This window comes from Trachurus trachurus, assembly GCF_905171665.1.
Source record: "Trachurus trachurus genome assembly, chromosome: 17".
In the NCBI taxonomy this organism is placed as follows: domain Eukaryota; kingdom Metazoa; phylum Chordata; class Actinopteri; order Carangiformes; family Carangidae; genus Trachurus; species Trachurus trachurus.
The window spans coordinates 31,610,613-31,632,038 of NC_139900.1; the positions used below are offsets into that span (position 1 = coordinate 31,610,613).

The 21,426-nt window shown below is 40.8% G+C and overlaps 1 protein-coding gene across 1 annotated transcript; it reads left to right on the forward strand.

The window, feature by feature from the left end:
- The first annotated feature begins 1,239 nt into the window (after positions 1-1,239).
- ube2v2 (ubiquitin-conjugating enzyme E2 variant 2) lies at positions 1,240-9,241 on the forward strand. Its single transcript, XM_083992105.1, has 4 exons — positions 1,240-1,358; positions 8,131-8,279; positions 8,411-8,536; positions 8,720-9,241. Exons 1-4 carry the CDS (start codon positions 1,343-1,345, stop codon positions 8,864-8,866), a joined length of 438 nt encoding a protein of 145 aa, XP_083848231.1. The 5' UTR covers positions 1,240-1,342; the 3' UTR covers positions 8,867-9,241.
- The last annotated feature ends 12,185 nt before the right edge of the window (positions 9,242-21,426 follow it).

Consider the following 21,426-nt stretch of genomic DNA (forward strand, 5'->3'; position numbering starts at 1 on the left):
GTTGTCCTTGTAGCTTGCATTGACTTTGTTAATAGAGAGAAAATAAAATGTTGCTCTTTCACAAGGTGCTTGGAAATGAAAAATTCCAGTCTTCTCTTGAAAGTCAAATTTCTGTGCTTTCTCTGGCAATATGACATATAATGTTCACCACCAGGTTATTTCAGTTACCTATTGAAGCTATACATGGTAAAACATTTAACCAAATGTGTTTACAACTGCACCCTTTCATCAACCGTAAATATTTTAGATGACAAATTTTCCACACGTTATCTTTAAATTCAGCCTAATATTTTAGTATTTCTGGAGATTGGCCTAGAAATACAGACCTCCCTCCTCTTCTTCCTACTTCACCACCTGTTAAGCGTGGGGGTCATGTAGCAGCCAGTGGCACAAGTAACGCTGCACAGATGGAGGGAAGAATGGATCTCACTACACATCCGTCAGTCAAGTAAAAGTGAAAGGAGATCGGTGTCTACAACAGCACAGTGATGCAAAGTCCAGCTCAAAATCCACTGAGACTTATTTCAACAAACACAAGCTGGAGAGTTTGAGGTGGCCCTGGTAGCCCGCTGACCTGTACAACATCATGCTTTGCATACAAGACCACCTAAAAATATCTCTGAACCTGATCTGCAAGGAAGAGTGGGACTATTTTTAGTCACTACTATTAGACTATTATAATTATTGCCATTACAGGAGGGGCTATAGGGGTATAGTCACATAACTCTGGTGGTCCCTTCCCTCCATTGGCTCCCTGTTAGATTTCAAATTGATTTTAAATGTTTATGACAGAATTTTAAAGCCTTAAAAATGGCTCCGCCCGAAATTACATCTGTGATCCGTTGACAGCACGGTATGTGCCCTGCCGAGGGTGGAGATCTGTGCATAGAGGCCTGCTGGTCACCCCAAAGTCAGAGCTTGTGTCTAATGGTGCAATTACTGTAACTCATAACTAATTTCAAATCTTTTAATCTATTTTTTTAATTATTATTTATTTATATTATTTCTGACTTTTTTTGTGTAATGTTGATTAGAGATGTTTTATATTCTTTTGTCACATACTTTTAAAGATATTCACTTTGAATTCCTTATAGCCTATTACTGAGATGAACTTTAAGAAAAGTGCTCATTATTATTTATAAGAAGAAGACAACAAACATGTGATTTACCTGGGTTTTCCTACACAAAAGTAAATAAAATGTGTTAACATTTAACGTCTTCTCTGACAGTGCACAGTGTGTGAACCGGGCGGCTCGAGCTCGCAGTGCGGCGATCTGCCGGTGGTTTTTAACGGCTGTGACGTCACACCTGTGTGTGCATCTGGACTCGGCTGAAGAAGAAGATGGCGGCCTCCTCAGGTTTGTGTGGCTCCAGACTAAAACATTTTACAGGGACACAAAGTGCGGGAGAAGGCGGGGGGGTCTACTCGTTGACACCTCGGCCAGCAAACGCTCCTATTTACCCACTGAACACTTTTACTGAATTGTTCCGATTTGTATTTTGGTTGTTCATGTCTCCTCTCGTGTTCAGCGGTGGGGTTCGCGGGTGCCGTCTATTTCATGGAGCTAGCCTATAAAGCTAAAGTGAGGCGTTGTAAAATAGCCTTCCCCGTGAGTTAGCTGAAATAGCTAAAAGCTATTTCCCCCCCGAAATGGGCGTTAGTATCGCTAATGTCGACTTTATTTGTTACAAAGAGACCCCAACAGTTGCTATAATACAATACGGAAGTTTAGCAACGTGCATAAGTTTGTAATAATTCATCAAACCGCAGACCTCAGAAATGCTATCGTTGCTAACAGCGACTAGAATGTTCCAACACGGAACACGGACCCTGCTGCGTCCGGGGAGCGAGCCCCTTCATCGGAGAAACACACTCGTGTCTGTACACTGTGCCGTGTGCTCCGTTGTCATTAAGATGCATTCATCCAACAGTGATATATGTAATATAATATGCGGGTTTTGATGGCTTCTCACTGACAACACGACGTGACGGTGACGGAAATGTTTCATTGCAGCCCCCTCCTCGCTGCCCCCGTTAGCGCTCCACATGCTAACGTTACTGTCGATGTGTAACTGGACTTCGAGTCTGGCACCAGTAGGAGTGAATTCAGGAGATAGCTTAGCTTCTTTTAGGCAGCGAGGCAGATGTTTATCATTGCAGGCAGGGCGGGGAGCGGAGGGACGCACCAGATTGATTTAACGTTGCAGCTACTGGTTTTCAGCACATAGTCGGAGCCCGTGCCTGCGTTAGCGTTCAAGCAGGAAGCGTGGTTTTCAAAACTTAGCGAAATAAAATACGTATCACAGAAAGCCAATTTTTCTTTATATCTACACGTTTTATGACATCACATGGTCAAAAATGATGTCGAACCGCGTGAGTTTAGCAATACAACATGGTGAGGTTGCTACAAAGTAGATAAACAGGGAAGTGCTGAAATCATAATCGAAACTACCCCAGGGCGAGTTGGAGCGACCTGGTGCGGATTCATTTTTAACCCAACAAGGTGTAAGTTACTGGTGATATAGATAACACGAGCTGAAAGGAGGCCCGACGATAAAATGACAAGCAAAACACATGAAGCATTTGACATCTTGTGATTCTCGCTTTACAAGAATTTGGAGCTGAGTGAATCTAAAATTGTACATCCAATTTATTTTTTGTTCTGCCATAATCCAAATTAGTGCCCTTTTGTGTAATATCTTGGCAGTTTTCTGTAGTGGTCATAGTTGTTAGTCCCTTTAGATCTTAATTTTCAATGTTTTAATGGAAGAACCACATGGCACATGTTTTAGATCGTAATAGTGAGGACCCAAAGAGAAACTACAAACATCATAGGGGAAAAAATAAAGTTATACAATAATGAATACTCATATTGAAGGAATTCAAATTATTCTTGATGATCTATCTGCCATCATGTAGGGCAGCAGTTGTCTATACCAAGCACATTTTTGCCCACGTTGCCATCTACATATTAGGTCTTTAATTCCTCAAGTGTGCACCCTATGGAATTTATACTTGCATGATACAGTCCTACATTCAAGCTCAATTTATGAGATAATTGAGCCAGAACCAATTTCCTAGATAGTGGCAAATTTAAAAAGCCAGATAAAAATGTATTTGTTTTTTAAACTGGTAACATGAACACCTCATGTGATCTGTCTTAAAATGTCATTTTTGAGCTGCTCTGATTTGACTACATAACACTCACAGCAGCAGTAATAGTAAACTTGGCAGAGGTGCAGCAAAAATAAAATATGGTAGGACACATGATGCTCCAGTATATAAAAAGCCTATACTTAAAATGAAGTCATATGTGGTGTGGACAAGAGTATTATTTTTTATTGAGAGTGAGGAGTTGTCGTCACAGCTCAGAGCCCTAATACATCCATGTCAGAGCCCCGCCCCCCTTCTCCGCCATGATGGAAGGATTCCGGTGGCAAAAGCCTTACTAGTCTATGGGCAAAACAAAATCGTCTACTCCGTAATTTACTGTTTTACAATGCCGGAAATCACTGCTGTGTTAAAAACTGCTCCAGTGATTTACTTTCTCCTTATTCTTTCTAGTAATTTGTTGATCTGTTGGCGCAAAAAAGAGCTAGAATTTAGTCCGTCTCTGTGATGTTCTGATGTGTTGCCCCTGGCAACCGATAGCGTCTCCTTCCATCATGGCCGACCATCGGCACGTGACTCCTCACTCTCAATAGGGGTGCACCGAAAGGCATTTTTTTGGCCGAAGCCGAATACCGAATAAAATCAAAACGCTTGGCCGAATAACCGAATAATACCGAATACTGAAAGTGGTTATAACGTTTTTAAATAAAATATTTTTTTAAACTTAATTTTCAAAGAAAGTAAATGTTTATTGACTATTCTGACAGTTTTTGAATATTCCAGTTGCCGTTGCTCATCAAAAAAGCACAAGAAGTTAAGTGTCTTTTCAAACAGTGGTTCCTAACCTTTCTTGGTCAGATTTTTTTTAATTCATCAATTAGGCTGCTAGACATTTCAGGCGACCTCATTTGAATTTCAGGCGACCCCAAGGTTGGGAAACACTGTTTTAAAAGACGTCGGCCACGGACGGAGTTGGCGACATGCTGGGACGAGGAGCTTTCATTTTAACTGCTGCAGCCGTCTCTCCCTTTCGTAGCCTACTCAGCATGTTGTTTGGTTTTTAAATGATTCCTACAGGAACGGTCCCCTCACTCAGTCCTCTCAGTGGCCGTGTCTCCGCCGCAGACAGGACGCACCGAGCTCTTGGAGCGACGTGCAACGGTGCGCGCGGTCGCTGTGCAGCTTCCCCCCACTGCTCTTGTTGCTGTTGTTTTTCTAACAGTAGGAGTCACCTACTAATAAAGCTCCATGAGGTTTAAGCTGCCGTTTCCATCGTCGCGCGATCGCGTATTTATCAGACTTTTTTTTTTTTTAATATTCGGCCTTGCTTTGCGCTCATTCCACCGAAGGCCGAATGTTGCTTTTTTTTGCAATATTCGGCCGAATATATTCGGTTACCGAATAATCGGTGCACCCCTAATTTTTTACAATATTATTTACATTTGAAACTCAACTCAAGATATTTTTATTTGATTTAATATTCTTTTAAGTCGATCATCAAGCATCAATGCTGAACATTTGTAGTTTTCCCACTTGTCTCATGATCACCACATTATCTTTTGATGGTTGTGGATTAATTGTCCACAACCATTTCCACTATTTTCTGACACTCTAGTCGACCAAAAAATGAATCTGCCAGATGAGAAAATAGGCAGCTGTGTAATTAGTTTCTTGCCCCTTGCTGCACTACAGTTTCTTCCGACTTAAGAGCCGACAAGCAGCTCAGTAGCATGGTGGTGAGCTCAAAAGTCTCAATGAGACTGGTCCCAACAGTGATGCTAAAGAGAAAATCTCAATATGCTCTTGTGAGTAAAAGCCTTTTTAAGAAAATATGTATTCATGTACCATTGAAGAGTCAATACTCGATTGTGGTCACTGCACACCAGATGTGAAATATTGATTTTACTAAAGGGATGGAGATGTTTGAGTGTGATGAATGTTGCCTGTAATTGGGGAACGTGAAATTAATGCTTCAGTGACCAGGGATAAATTTGAATGTTTTCACTGTGTCCTCTGCCTCAGGCCCCGTATATACGTACCCGGTTATTTTTAAAAACGGAGACATTAACCATCGTTTGCACCCTCCGTTTACACGCAAACGGAGAAAACGCCCCTGAAAACGATGCTTTTTAAAAACTCCGGCCAGGGTGGAGATTTTGGAAAACTCAGTTTTCACGTTTGCATGTAAACAGAGAAAAACGGAGATTTGGGTAGCCGACGTCAGACTCTGGCGTCTAACCGTAACCATATTACATAACTTAATAAAATAAATAAATAATAATAATGATAAAATTTAATGCAGACTGATGTGTTCATTGTAAAATATTTGTTTATTGATGTACCTAACGTTAAATGGGGTGATTTCTGTACAGAGTCCCGAGGCTGTGCTGCTCTTCTGTCTAAGGCTGCCACAAACGATATTTTGATAGTCGACTAGTCACCGACTATTTTTTTCGATTAGTCGACTAATCGGATCATACGTAAATTGAATGTAAAACATACAGCTTATCGCACCAGCATGCAGCTGCTCTTATATAACCATCATTAGCTTTCAGCTTGAAGTGTTTTAGGTATATGCTAACTAAAAATAAAGACAATTAAGATGATAGTTCATTAAACTTTTAATGAAATATGCAGCTTTAACTGTAGCATAAAGTGCAAACAGCTGAGTAAAATAAGGATAAGGCACTGGCCTAAACAACACCAAAATAAATACTTTAAGGTTTTTTAGGTTTTTCTTTCCTTCATTTGTCTCTGGCATTAAACATACATTTAAATAAAATGAGGTAGACTGAAATTAAGGAATTATTCACAATAATAAAGTTTTGGTAGGCCTATCATTCAAATATAACTTGTGCTCAGTGTAAAGAATAGTCGTTCTGTTAAAAAAAATCGAATAGTTTATAAGATAATCGTCTTGTCTGAAAAAATGTAGGATTTGTTCCCTTTTTACTGTCACAGAAGGAGAAACATGGAAAGACTCCACCAGAAAGTTCTGTGTGAAACTGTCAAATGAAAACAAGTGAAACTGAGGTGCAGCTCAAACTCTGCAAGGTGCGGACTGTGATGAGAAGCTACCGGAAAATATTGACGTAGTTTTACGCCGGGAGAGAAGACTTCCTCGTTAAGATGAGCGCTCATTACGTGACGAGGACCACTGTGACCAGACGCGGTAACGTTCCAATATAAGTCCGCGATTTTATTTTTAAATGACGAACGGCTGTTTTTCAGTCCGTGATTTAAAACGATGGACCGGCGGAACCGCTCCTAGTATCACTTCTCATTTAAAATGACAGACGAGAGAGAGAGGAGCGGCGGCGGCGGGGTGAGTGGGGGCTACACCGGTGCCGTGCGTTCGTGCGTGTTTTAAAAAAACAACGACGCATCGACTATTAAATTAGTTGTCGACGATTTTAATAGTCGACGTAGTCGTGACTAGTCGACTAATCGTGGCAGCCCTACTTCTGTCCAGTACTTTTTACAGTCTATGGTCCAGTAACAGTTAACACACATGAAGCTTCACTTTTCATTCAAACAAACTGCTACTGCCACAATTGTTAGAATTCATCAATGAGACCAACATTTATCTCCTAAAAAATAATTTAACTAGCCGGTGGTAAACCTCTAAAAACCTGCGGGTAAGTTAATTAGCAATAGTTTTGTCCCACGGGAGGACGACAGAGGCTGGCCTGATCTGAATGATGTTATTATCAACTCAGCTTTTATGACATCGGTCATAAGACCACTGGATCATTTGTTGAAAAATCATCAGCGCTGTGCGCCCATGTGCTCCAAATCTTATGACTGTTTTCCAGACGGCTGTCAAGAGTAGCATCAGATGCCATATCTTCAGGAAATGTCTTGTGGACAAGGTGTTGATTAGATGCAGTTTCACAATGGCTAGATGATGACGCGCTGCATGCTGCAGCCGCGTGTGTGTCGCGCTTCCATGGAGATTTCTCATAACAACCAGTCCTGTCTTGCCCACACTTCACACTCCTTATATTTCATACATGCCTTACATTTATATGGTAAGAGAGACAAATGTGTTTCTGTGTCAGATGTAACCTCCGAGTACCAACAGTGGCAAAGTGCTCGGGTAATGATTTGGCTTGGGCCAATATTCAGTGTTAGTTACTAATAGTTTTGCACAATCTGACCCTCTGCCTCAATTTCACATGTTTTTGTTTATTGTGCATTGTAACTTGGGATGTGATATAGGAAACTTTGAACTGCTAACTGTTAGTGACAGCATCGGCAGCACTTAAACATACCATAATACCATGTAGTAATCATGTATGATTTTATTGTTTGATGCTGGTTTACTGTATTGATTAATCATTGTGTTGATTCATTTATTTACCTTTGTCCATAAAATTTGGATATTTTCAGTAGTTACTTTAAAAAAAAAAGAAGTTTTGTCCAAATCCTGTTTGAACCAGTACCATCAAATTTGTTCCAACTAATTGCAAATTAGTATTCATTAATTTTCCACCCTCCGGGCCAGTTGATTAAAAAAAAATCTTTTGTCCATCATGATGTACCTTTTTGTTCATTTTTTTTGTTCCCAAAAGCAGGATGGTGTGGTTATAGTGTCTCCTTTTCCTTTTCCGTAAAGAGGGAACATACCAACCAGTAATAGTTTCTGAACAACAGTAGACGTCTATTGAACAGAGGACCAAGATATGTTGTGTTAGGCTTGGGCTACACAGCCAATACTTTGTCTTGCCATGGAATTTGCTGACGCAAGAAAAATATAGAATATCATCAGTCATATCTATAAAAATTAAAGTAATTCAATCAAATTTGAATTGTAACTCAAACTTGGAAAAATTTGGGTTGTTCTAAAACATTTGACCAATAGCATATTACTAGGCTTTGGCAACACAGCGAGTACTTGTTGGTACAATCAGTTTATTGTTATTTCTATTCTTTCCATGGAATTTGCTGAGAAAGATATCACCAGACATATTGTTAAAATAATTTGTGCAATTTATATTCTGCTCTTGTTCTTTTAGGAGTTAAAGTTCCACGCAATTTTCGCTTGTTGGAGGAGCTTGAAGAGGGGCAAAAGGGCGAAGGTGACGGCACAGTCAGCTGGGGCCTCGAGGATGACGAAGACATGACTCTCACACGGTGGACAGGCATGATCATTGGACCAGCAAGAGTAAGCAGAACGGACTCAGCATGCACATTGTCCTCCCACCACTACAGACACAGAGCACGAGCCAATAGTTAACGGAGCTGGTGCAACTAATGTAAATGTGCTCTCTGTCTCTCTTCTCGTTTGTTTTTCAGACCAATTATGAAAACAGGATATACAGTCTGAAAGTGGAATGTGGACCTAGATACCCAGAGACAGCCCCGACTGTTAGATTTGTAACAAAAATTAGCATGAATGGGATAAATAATTCCAACGGGACGGTAAGTGACATCACAGTATCTGACAAGGTTATATATGGGTGTCGAGTTGAGAAATTGTTTTGCGTTGCAGTTTTTCCGATGCTCAGATGTGATGCATGCAATCACTCACTGTCAGCAGTCCTGTCACAATGACTGATGTGGTGTTTTTTCTCTCTCTCTCTCTTTTGTGCCTTTGTCTCACAGGTGGATTCACGTAGCATACCAATATTAGCAAAATGGCAGAATTCTTATAGCATTAAAATTGTTCTTCAAGAATTAAGGCGTCTAATGATGTCCAAAGAAAATATGAAGCTTCCACAACCACCAGAAGGACAAACCTACAGCACTTAATCGTAATGGATTGTGTCGACCCTCTGTCTTAAACCTTACTCTCTTAGAAATATTGTGTAAAATCATCAAGAGGCTCACTTCGCACATCAACAATATCGTCTGCAAGAGCAAGATTGGACTTTCTTATTACATAGCTCATTCAAAAGAAAAAAAATGTCCCTGCAGTTAAGCACTGAATAGATAGTTAAAAGACTACAAGACCACAGTTACCCGCCTTTAATAAAGTTACTTTGACAATGACTTTTATGTTCGACCTGTTCCAGCTTGAGTGGGCTTGAAGAAGGAAGCATGACACCACGCAGAGGCTGTACCAGAGTCCCAATAGTTTTATGTTCAAATGACTGATCACTGAAGCAAAATGGCAAGATGTGTGTACGAAGGCATGTTCTGTAACTAATACCTAGTCGAAGAGAAGCCACATTTTTGAGTTGTTAGTCAAATTTAGCAGGTTCATTGAAATATCATGCAGATTGCTGAATATTGAACTGTGGCTGTAGTCTAAAAGTAGTGTCACAAGGTAAGAAAGATTTTTTTTATAAATATATATATATATATATATATATCTGTATTTGACACGATACCAACATGTTTCTGTTCTGCAGCTCTTTGACATGTAACAGACGTTGAAGCCTGTTCTGTTCTGAAACCCTTGCATTTAACTTCTAGTGAAAATGGCAGGTGTATGAACTTGTGATTTTCTGAAATTAAAATCACTGTCTGCGACAAAAAATACCAAAAAATATCCACTCCAGAGGTTGAACTTTATTTGACTCCCCAGCTTGCACCGACAGTTGCCAGTTTTCCCACCAGAGGGCCTTAGCTGACAAGTCAACCACTGTTGGCAACTGAACACAACACACAAGTCATGCATTACACTGTGAGTAAGCGGCTCTAGCTGTCCCTGTTGAGCCATGTAATGGAATCCAGGTTAATGAAACGACCGAGCGACACCACACTGATATTTGATATGAGACTTTTGCACATCAGAATAATATAATGAAAATGCTATTTATTTTACATCTTAATTGTCTTTTAGTTGCATAATTATTAAATGAGCAAGTCAGTTTCACTGTGATCGATAGGCCATCCAGATCTTGTTGCTTGGTGCACTAATTCTTGTTATGGTCTGCACACAGCACACAGTCTGGATGTAGACATTCAGCGTGGCAGTGAGAGGGAAGGCTACTGTTCCCTCTGAGAATGTGACCTTTTGTGGTTTTTCAGCTGTCTGATTATTCATAAAGTTTAATTAACCAAATGGGTATTTTAAGAGCATTCACTACAGATGGCGTAGTCTTCTGTCTTCGGTACACTCAGTTTGTTTATCATTTTAAGATAATTGTGTATTGCTGAACATTAAGCCACTGAAGCATTTAAAAAAAAAAAAAAAATTAGCTTTGTTTTCAAGGAGAAATGAGCAAGAGCTCATTCTTTGTTCTGGTGAGAGTAGATGGTTGTGGGGGAGTGGGTTAATGGTGCCTTTTTGGGGGGGATTTCCTTGCAATTTCCATTCCCATTTTCCACTGGCACCACAGTCATGGACTTATTATGGAGAAATTAATATTTGATGGTTCAGTCACAACGTCTCATCAGTCAAACCATTCAGTCGACAGATTGATCCAATATTGTGAATACCATAATGATGGATGATGAGTCTTGACAGCTACAGGCCCCTCTTTGCAAGCAAATGCAGCTCCTGATCAATCTGCGTCCTCAAAAACCTTCCAAGGCTCCAGCATGGTGTGTGTGTGTGTATCTGTGTGCATGTGACATCTAAAAGTGATGAACTGTGGTGGCTACTGCATTCGACCTGTGTGACCTTTTGGACCATGCATCTCCCTCGCCCCCATCGCAGCAGAGCCCATGCAGCTCCGGGCACAGCTTGTTTTGTCTCTGGGCTGGGATGTGCATAACTCTGCTGGCCACATTGTGACCCGCACTGTAACGCTGTCACAGCCGCATGGAAAGAGCTCAGCACTGGTGGTGATGCAAAACATATCCCCCTCTGGAAGAAACTGACTTTTCCTTTACAAGGGTCACATACTGTATCTGGATTTATATATGTATAAAGGACACCATAGAAGAAACCACAGAAGCCACATTGTTGCAGTGTTTGTATAAGGAAATAATTACAAATTCAGTTTAACAAAAAACAAGTGATAAAGCAACACATATCCAAAAAGGAAACACACTTTCTAAACTGTTGAACATTTGCATATCAAACGTCACAGTTTTTAACGATTTCTATTTTCAAGCTGCATTTGCATAGTGCGAGCTTTGATCTGTGTTTTGGTTGCACTGTTGCAGCTTCACTGCTTCTAAAGCCCGATCCTCTTGTCCCCTAGAGGGCGCTCCATGCTCATGTATGTCCTTGGCACTTGCTCTGTGAAGGGGCTTCTGTTTGGAGGACATGACTTGTCTGTAAAGGCAGTGCCACTGTGATGCTCCCAGGCTCCATTTGTGCATGCTGTCATTATTCTTTAGAAAAGTGACGTGTTTTGCAGTTGGCTGCAGGGAAGTACAGCCCGGCACTTTGTAGGCTAGTGTGCAAAGCCTCCTATCTGTTGTCCCTGTGTGTCCTTCTGAGGCATGTTGAGGTTGTGCACATTAACAGAAAACCAGTTTGTACAATCAAGGCTTTAGATTTTGGAAGATTCAACGAGCGAGATTTGTTATTACAATTTGTGTGCATGCATGTGTGCGTGGGTGTGAGATGAGTCAGTGTTTGCTGCGGAGGATGACCTCGCTCTTCCTCAGTCTGTGAGATAAGATTTGACTTTGTAGATGTGACAGTTAGTATATGGGCCTAGGTTCCATCAGCTATACTCTCCTTGCTTGTCGTTTTGTTTGTTTTTTCCCCCCCTCCACTCCTCTCGGATGTCATGAATATGAAATCAGAAGTGGCTTGTGTTGCAGCCAGTTCACTCAGCAGCACAGTCATCCCCAAATATAAAAGACACAGCCCCAGGTTACAAAGGCTCATTCGTTTATTCACCGCATGTACTTCCAGAGCAGTCTTCTCTCAACCTTTTGCTCATCGTGGTTACACTTTTCTGAGAATCTCATTTAAATGGAAGTAGGAAATCCTTACTTGACTATTTAACCTCCAGCCCCATCAGACTAATCTAAATTTCAAACTCAGGCACCTGCACAAAAGCGCCAGCTGAAGCCGCAGTGGAAGCACTCGCTGATCTTATTACACTTGTACCACCCATTCTATTTTTTTTTTCTTTTATAAGGTGCCATCTGGTCTAAAATAAAAGAGTTATATTGCTTTGGGTTGGAAGGGACTGAAGACAGAAAGCCGGAGAGAGCTGCTCAGTGATCTAAGATGGGAAGGAATGTGGTTAGGAGGACATACGTCTCGTCTGCTGGCAGACTGCTGGAACCAGGCCTCTGCTCCCAGAGCTCTCACCTTTTGCCCCGAGGGTCTAGAAGGTCACGTCTTGCGTCTGTTGATACTGTAAAAAGCTTTGTCTTCTTTATGGCCGCTGAGGGGAGAATGTGTCTGTCTTCCTGAGAAACTCCATTTGTTCCCATTCTCCAAGTCCTTGTCATAACTTGTGTTTGGACTTTTAAAGAGAAGAGAGCTCATATGATCTGAGGCTTTGGGCGGAAAACCTCCCGAAAATTATTGCAGTTTTAAGTTCTTTTGCCATCCACCAAAATGTCAAGGATGATGAAACAAAATCCAAGACTTATCTCCACCATTGTCCTTGAAGTGAAGATAATAGTTGAGGTGAGAGTGTGACCTCAAACTACCCATAAACCACCATGAAAAACACAGAACTAAGTTTTATCCATGAAATTCCTTTCAAGTCCAACAAAACAAACTGTAATTGGGATTACACTGTTTAGATATTGTCTTCTTCCAAATGAATAGTATTAGCCTATATAATTAACAGTAAGTAACAAATTTAGTAGGTATTGTAATGTAATCAAAACTCCAAAAGTCCAAATTGGCCACAATATTATGACAGGCTTACATTTGAACAGTTTTGACAGTTTCCTATAAACCTTCAATATTCAACATGCAATGAAACATAGTCCCTTGTACCACTGAACCTTAGAAAACAAGTTCCCATAATACATTTTAACCTAAGCAACACTAGCGCTATAGCAGGCAGGACGAAGGTGGGCTTTCTCTCTTTCTCATGGGTTCTGCTGTTGTTATAAATATTATTAGTTGCTGTCATATGGTGCTATCCATCATTGATCATCTACGGAGCTGTTTCCCACCATGTCCGCACTGGACCCTTCCTGAGAGACCTCTTTTGTTTTTAAGTCTGCGCTCATTGATTTTCTTGCTCACTTGGCACCAGTGCAACAAACTGTAAGCAAAACATTGACATATGATTTCCTTCTAAAGCTAATGTCGCAAAAAATAAAACCTTTTAAAATAAATGTGTATTTACACAATCAGAAACATCAGCATTAATGAGGAGTGGTGTTTTCCAGCAGCCTAGTGATTTTTTAATCCAATATTCACTCTGTTTTATCTCTAGATTTGGTCGCCTCCAACTCCTGAGGGAAATAAAGTATCTGGCTCTTGAGATGCTCCACTATGTTCACCAGTTTCTCACTAACATCTTTTTTTTGGGCACAGGCCAGCTAGTTTACAATACATCAGAGCTGCATTCAACGGAAACAGAGAGTAGGTGTGTAACATGAAACCAAAACAAGCTAAAAGAGGCTAACTACAGAATTGAGCTATTATTTCACAGAAGGCTTCATAGTTATTTGGCCAAATGATAAAAAAAAATCTGTGGTAGAACAACTTTAAGTGTTTTTCCCAGACCTACTACAAACCCTGAGAAGATTGACTAACTCAGAAAAGTGATTTGGCCAGCAGCCCTTAACTTCCCCTATCACTTAAAATATCTTATTTTGTCAAACTCAAACCTTGCTTTTTTGTGTATTTTTTTCTAGCTTAAAAAAGTATCCTCAAGAGGCACAGGATGAGACACTGTGGTGTTTTTATTGTTCATGTATTATTAAAAAAGAAAATCAGCAACAATAACATTGTTTGCTTAAGCTAATTACCCACACAGACAGTTTTTTTGTGGGGGGCTTGGAAAACAGTGTGTGTGAGTGTTTAAGTGTCGTATTTACAGTGAGATAAATGAATGGCCTCCTCTCTCGCTGTGAGAAAAGAGACAGATTGGAACCACATGTCTGTTGCACTGCTGACTCTCTGGGCTATTGACATGCACTTCACAGAGCCATCCACATTCGGATACGCCGCTGCAGCGAGCGCTTGAGGTCATTTTTATGCTCACTGATGTTGAGAGACTATAGCACTCGTTGTACGACAGTCTGGAGTTATAGGAAGGCTTTGATTTGAATCTGCTGTCAGCATACAGTATGATGTATGGATCGCACTATCTGGAACATGAATTTAAGAGCCGGCATGTTGCTTGTAACTGCACAGCCTCATCTTGGGTTAAAGTGACACAGAACAGGGCTTCTTACAAAATGTTGCAAGAAAAAAAAAAAAAAAAAACAGCAAGGAAAAAAAAAAAATCCCAACTCGTCTGTCTGTGTACTCACTGCATTCCGGGTTATTTATACAGAGTGAAAAAACTGTGTAGACTTCATGTCTCTACTTGGTGAGAACTATTAAATTACATGTGGATGTTTTTAATTACTTCACATAAATGTTGGAGCACAACACTTCTCCAGTGTTTGGAGGAAGGGGGGTTGAATGAGGGGGGTGTCTATAATGTCTCACATGTTAAGAGAAGCACTGGCTTGCACTTAATCATGGTGGTCCCTGTGTGATTCTGGCGTTGGAAATGTGGCTTTGTGAGAGAAAAGTGAGCATTCCTTCTGCTGGCGCAAGGGAGAGGAAATGGGTAATAAAACCAGGAAAAAAAAAAGCCTCGGCGGCATGCTGGAGCCAGTGATTCTGGGATCCACTTAATTGCTCTTAAATGAAAAAGATTTTTGGCTTCCCATTTGCTGTGTTTAAAGAAAAGTCAAGTCAAATCCCACATGTATACCAGCCAAGCGGTGACTTCTCATCCAGCAGTATGAGCACTAATCCCTCTCTTTCAGTGGTGCCATCGGTAATATTAATATTAATATTGAGAAAGCTGCTGTTCACAGGCAGCAAACGCCAGAGGAGGCAGAAATTCAGCTCCTTTTGCTTATTTACTGAGGCCGTGGAAGTCACTGGGGAAAGAGAATATCAATACTAGTTTGTTGAATGTTTTATCTCTGGTTTTTTAGGCCTCTTCCTCACAAATATGACAAAAAACCCTTTGCTTTCAAATTATTAATGGCATTGCTGTTTTGTCTTGTTTTAAACCCCTCTCATAGCTGTAAATAGTCATGATCAGTGGTAGAGGAAGTATGCAGGTAGGTGTATATAGACTGTTGGATCAGATTCTTTGTTGTAGCAGGTCAAGTTGAAGCTATACCTCCTCATATGCTGCTGTGTAGTTTACTCAGGAAATCAGCTTGATATTTTATTAAATGGTTGTTTAATTTGCATGTTAAGCCTTATTTGTAAAGGAAATAGGATATGTGTGTATGAATAACCAGTGCTTATATTCCAAAACTAACTTTGATTTTTCATCATGTCATTTTTTGTGACCTCCTATTGAATAAACCATTTTAGCAAGTCTTTTCCATGTTGCCATCATTGGCCATTTTTGTCTCGGAGTGTGATGGCCGGGTGTGAAGATGCCACTCAGGGAACCATTAAGGCCTGAAGGGCCATGCTAAGCTGTCATGTCGTGTCATCCGTTCCTTTTGTACTCATTAATTGTTGAAAGAAGTGTGTCACATCCTGTCAGGCCGACTGCTGGTGTCCCTCTGGTCACCCCTCAGTGCCCAGTGCCCGCTGATGCTATTGTGGCAGCGGTGGCTGCAGAGGAGAGGAGCGCCGGGCCCTGCAGGATGTGAGACAATACTGGGAAGGAAGAGGAGGGAATCCCGGAGCTGTGTGCAGAAGCCAGGTCAGCCGAGTGTCTCTGAGAGCTTTCCCCTGTGACCCCCCCCCCACCTCCCCTCTCCCCCTTCCCCTGAGGATAGACTTTGTCATTCTCTCACCTTCATATGCGAGGGGAATGAGAATAATGTTTTCTTTGCTCCTCTTCATTTGAGAAGTGAGACCTTATATGTTCCCTGTTTTAGTATTAAAAGTAAATATGAATAGTTGAATGGTTAACAACACAATCTAACACACTTAAATGCATCTTCTGAAGATATAAGGCCAATTTTTAACGTTTTGTTGACCATTAAATGAGGACAAACGAGCCAAAGGATAATTTATTACTCGGAATAAATGTGCTATCTTCAATATTTACCACTAATGATAAGTTATTGTTATTTTCATCCATACTGTCCATACTGTGACTTAGTGACAAGCTAGCAAAGATATGCAGAGCTATCAGATATTTTGTCATGAAATTTCAAAGTACGAATGTTACAGCCAATGAAACTGCAAACATCGGAGTTATGCTAATTAGCTATTAAGCAACTACATGGAAATGGTTCATCAGCAACCTGTTGCAGCTAGAGAGCAAACCTTAGCTAGGTAGCCTACCTTTAAGGCAGTGTAATTTCAGCATAGTAGCAAATACTTAAGCACGCAATTTTGTACATTAGTGATCAATCTAATGATTAAAAGTTAGGGCTGTGAAGATAAATAGAAGCATCAAAAGTTAAACCAGGAACGTGAACATTTTCCATGGGAAATGGCAAGTGAAAAGAAGAACTCACTTGTTGTTAGTTAACAGCCAAGCCTTGACCTATTAAGAGATGAAATATAATCCAAATGAAAGATTTTATGATGGCGTTGTGAGCTCAGTAAGCCGCTTGACTGTTGAAAAGAACCCAGACCCCGTGTGTTCATATTAAAGTAAAAGCAATTACATAAGATTTTCAGCATGTTTCCACAAGCAGTTTCACCACATATAACACAGCTGCAGGACACTAGCAGTGACCATTTCTGTCTGACTTTAAGGCAGGCCATCACGGCCGCTGTGTTATTATGGCTCACTGCACATGAATCAATGCTCAAGCAGTGATAGACTACACGGCACGGATGGAGAATTAATGAAGAAGAATCTGCGGTGTCGGGATGCGGTCGCAATTTGCTCCTGCTGAGTGGCTGAAATGCAGTCACACAATAAAAAATTGCAAGACCAACCTTTTAAGGTTCTGCCTCTGGCCACTTTAAAACGTGTCTCTCAACCACAAAAGATGATGCACTGGGTTGCACTACAGACAAGCGGGGGAGCAAAAAAGATGTCCAAATATTTCCATGGCTCCTGTGGCCTTCTGCTTGCATAGTCCTGGCATGAGCTCATCGGTGTGCGGCTAGTTTGTGCTCCCTCAGCACTGTTCTTTCCCAGTCTGTAAGTATCAATGTCGACACTAACTAGGCATTGACAAAGGCCTCTGAGCTCCCTTTCCCACTACCCACTAGACTGTGGCTCCACTTGGTATTGAGGGTAGAGGTTTTCATAAATGCAGATTATATCTTTGTGTCACCTAATACTGAAGAAAGTGCAGGTCATGCTCTCATGTTTGACTTCATATCTGGATATCTTTCCTCTGTACAGTGGTCATCCTTAGGCAGGAGTCTGGATGATAGCACCATTCATCATCAGTTGTAATAAGGTATGCATTCCTTGTGGTCTGTAATGTCTTTTTAAGTGAGCGTACTGTATGAAACAGTTATTTCTTTAATTCCCCCTCAGTAGTTATTTTTGTAAGCCTGGATCCAAATGGAAAAAGTCGTCGCAAAATGTTGAGAGGACCCTCTTTTGAGGGATAAGCATTCTTTTCAACTGCAGTTCAAATCTCCCAAAGAGTGACTCTCTTGTGGTATTTAACCAGCGAATAAAATGACATGAAATGTATTCCTGATAATGCAAACATCGGGAACAGAGGAGCCAGAAATAACTCTCCCAGGCAAGATGTGGAAGAGATTAAGGCTGAACCAACGAAATAAGCGAGTGGAGGCGGGAGGTTGGAAAATGAGATGGGGGAGGAGGGAAAGAGGAGAAGTAAGAGGTGGTGAGGAGATTGGTGTCTGTGTGTGTGTGTGTGTGTGTGTGTGTGTGTGTGTGTGTGTGTGTGTGTGTGCGTGTGTGTGCGTGCGTGCGTGTGTGGAGGGGGGAGACTCGGTCCATAGAGGGTTTGGAGGGTGAGTCGCGAGGCGAGAACTTAGCTGAGAGGGGGGTGGCCCTGTGAAAAGGAACTCATAAAAGTCACATTTGTTGGTGATGCATGAGGAAGTGAAGCCAGCTTTGGCACATGTGTCTGTGGTGCTAAATTAACTGTTAACACAAATAATCAAAGTGCAGGGCCCATTGAGCGCTGGCGCCAGTGAAATGAGGGGGAGAGGCTGGCTTGCTTCTCTCTGAGAAGTTGCAGCAGGCTAGTAGTAAGCTAGCAGGTGGAGGTCTACCAGGGGCTTTCACAGGATGGAAGTGCTTACAAAACAGGCTGACCAGCCCACTGACAGAGGAAAGCACCGCCGCACTCCTGCTTTCCAGCTATTGTGTGGGAGCATGCTTCTCCTTTTAGATCTTTCTTTGTAAAGCGTGACATCTCAGGGTACTGAAGGACATGGCACCAGCAATTACCTCCATGACTGGCTGGTGGTAATTAAAATGCCACTACTGTGTCCTTGAGAGTTTCTTTTTATTATTATTCCAGGCTTTCTGGGCCACAAACAGGAGGTCCAAACAACTGGACTTCCACTTTACAAGAGCAGGCCTTGTTGTGATAACACAAAGTCATGTGGCCACAGAGCAGCTCCCCTGGGCAAAGATTATCTCCTTACTACTGATACTGGTGAGCTTTTACGAGAATCCACAAACCTAATGGTTTGAGAAAGCAAAATAAAATATAATTTTATCCTTGCTGGAACAAGTAGTTGTCTCTTTGGATTAGCAGAGTCATTGACGGCTATTAAAACAATTCAGTAAACGTTTTTCATTGGATTTTCTACTCTCATAATCCTAATGGCGATGTTCTGTTACTACTGAACTGAGTTAAAGAAACAGTTAACAAGTGGACCACAGTGTTTCCGATAAAGAAACTTTATCCACCGGTTTCTAATGTGAACTATCTTTGGGAGGCTGTGCAATGATGTATTTGACATCCAACAATTGAGCAGTGTTTCCTTACTTTTTCAGCAACAGAATGAGCACATAGTGTTTTGTCAATGAAGTTAAAACAACAATAGAAACATTCAGTCCACCGAGGGCAGTGATGTGTGTGATTGTGACATCACAAAATTACACAAGTCCTGACGAAAACAGACAATATATGTTTCTTTGTGGATTGAGCAGTTTAATAGTAGTTTTTATATATGATGTAGACCTATCGCAGAATAAACAACGATATGGTATCTCACTTCTACAATGTGGGACCTTTAAATTGTTTCCACTTAAGGATTTTCTCGGTTTCATTACAGCCTTGAAAAATCGAATCCTGGCTCAACTGTGTAAATATTTTGTATTTAAAAGTGCAGAATAAATTAAATTTATCACTATTATTATTATTATTATTATTATTATTGCAATATCTGAGCTACTAAACATTACAGCTGTTGTTCCTAAGTAGTTTATTACCCCCTGAAGCCAAAGTTGAATACTCAAAGAAATATGCTAACTTGTGTTTTTGTGAAGATAAAATAAAAGATTAACAGTAACACACATGCATGTTTGTTTAAAATACAGCTGGATCCAGTTAGCTTAGCATGAAGTCTAATGGAATCAGTCCAATGGCAGCAAAATCCATAAAAATGACAAATTCAAGTTTTTACACTTAGTTTTTTTCAATGATTAAACAAACAAAATGGTTGGTCGATTTTTGTCTAACAATCAGACAGAGCCAGATTGTTGTAGCTGTGTAACTGTTTTCAGTTTTAATGCTATGCTAAACTAGCCAGATGTTGGCAGTGGCAAAGAAACAAAGCAAAAGAAAAGAGAAAACATTAGTCATTTTGAGTGACCAATGTCTGTTCTTTGTTTTCTTGCAAATGTTTGAGACTCCTCAGATATATTCTGCGATCTCAGGATGTTGAATGTATCCCTTTTTAACATCTATATACTTTTTTCCCCCTTCATTTGATCTACTTGCCTTGTGCCAGTTTTGTGGGGATTCAATTATGGATTTTCACCGAACACCGTACAAACATTTTTGTGTGTGTGACAAATCTTTCATTCTCAGAGTTATAACTATGTTCGATGAACATCAGTTGGGGGCAAGAGCAAATGAACAAAAACAATTTAAAGTTATACTATTAAAAAAAAAAAGCAACATTGAACTGTAAGTAAACAGATCCATATAGTTTCTGTTTGAGAAACCAATTCACACAATATCTTTGACGCCTCTATGCAAGATTAAACAAATGAGCAGCGCTTGACTTTGAGATCAAAGAGTAATCTTTGTCTTTACAAGACCATTTCAGCTCCAGTTTTCCTCTTGCCAGAAACAGTCAAGTCATGAGGGTAAAATAAATACAACAATTTGGAAAAAGTAATACCCTGCAGCTTTGTGACATCAGCACAAAAGAAGCATGGCCCCTGATGCTCCCCACTTCCCATGCAGCCCACAACTGGGCCGTAGACCGAGGTTGCCTGGCGCCACAGTCATCATGTGTGTCAGTCACTTGCAAAACTCACTGTTTTCCTTAGAGGATGAGCTAAGCTCCTCCTTTAGCCCTAACGATTTATTTTAGACTCCAGCGTCCAGAGACCCCCTTTCTTGAAATCCCAGTTTATCTTGGCCATGTTGTTTCAATGTGAACCAATCAGCTTAGCCTCCAGTGGAATGTCCCCTGAGACTTGCCTCGGTTTCCCAATAGGCCCATTCATTTTGAGGACACAAGTTTAACATCTGGTTTGTATTAACGCTCCCTACAATAGCTCTCATCTTGGGCTCAGTCGCACAGGAGGGACAGGAGGGCAACCAGTCCTTGCAGCAATATTATGTGATAGCAGGACAGAGAAACAATATGCTTCCTTTTTAGTAAAGTTGCTCATGAGATAAAAATCTCATAAAGCAATTGTTTGACATCTTTGGAAAACTGTTTACACACTTCTTTCCAAGACTGTAGCACGCTTATGTCTGTACAATGAAAATGTTGCTGGACCCAGTTGTCAGTTAGCTTAGCTTAGCAAGACTGGAGACAGAGGGAAAATATGGCTCAGTCGAAAGGTGACAAAATGTGAACACGTAATAATGTGTTAATTAGTCAGTTTTAAAGGTGCAAGTGGGCAGATTGTGCTGACTTGGGACTGAAACAGGATTGCCATTTCCCTCTGTTTCCAGTCCTGATTGGTAGCAATCCCTCGGAAAGAGAGCAAATAAAAACATTCTCCAAAATATTTCAAAAACCAAAAGTCCCATAACAACAAATTACTGTTTTTATTTTAAATTACTGTCCAAGACAGTGGCGCCGGCAGGATTATATTTCATGCTACACACAAGAACCACCTGTCTGCTCGTAGGCTACCTTCAGGTTTCCCTGCAAAGGCACATACTGAATCGTAGGCTACAAGTTTGTGCAGATGAGAGATCGATTCATGTCT

Excerpts from the sequence above, each read along its gene's own strand:
- ube2v2 (XM_083992105.1), top strand. Across the intron at positions 8,280-8,410 it reads TGATCATTGGACCAGCAAGA|ACCAATTATGAAAACAGGAT; the intron begins GTAAGCAGAACG and ends TTTGTTTTTCAG. Across the intron at positions 8,537-8,719 it reads TAAATAATTCCAACGGGACG|GTGGATTCACGTAGCATACC; the intron begins GTAAGTGACATC and ends TTTGTCTCACAG.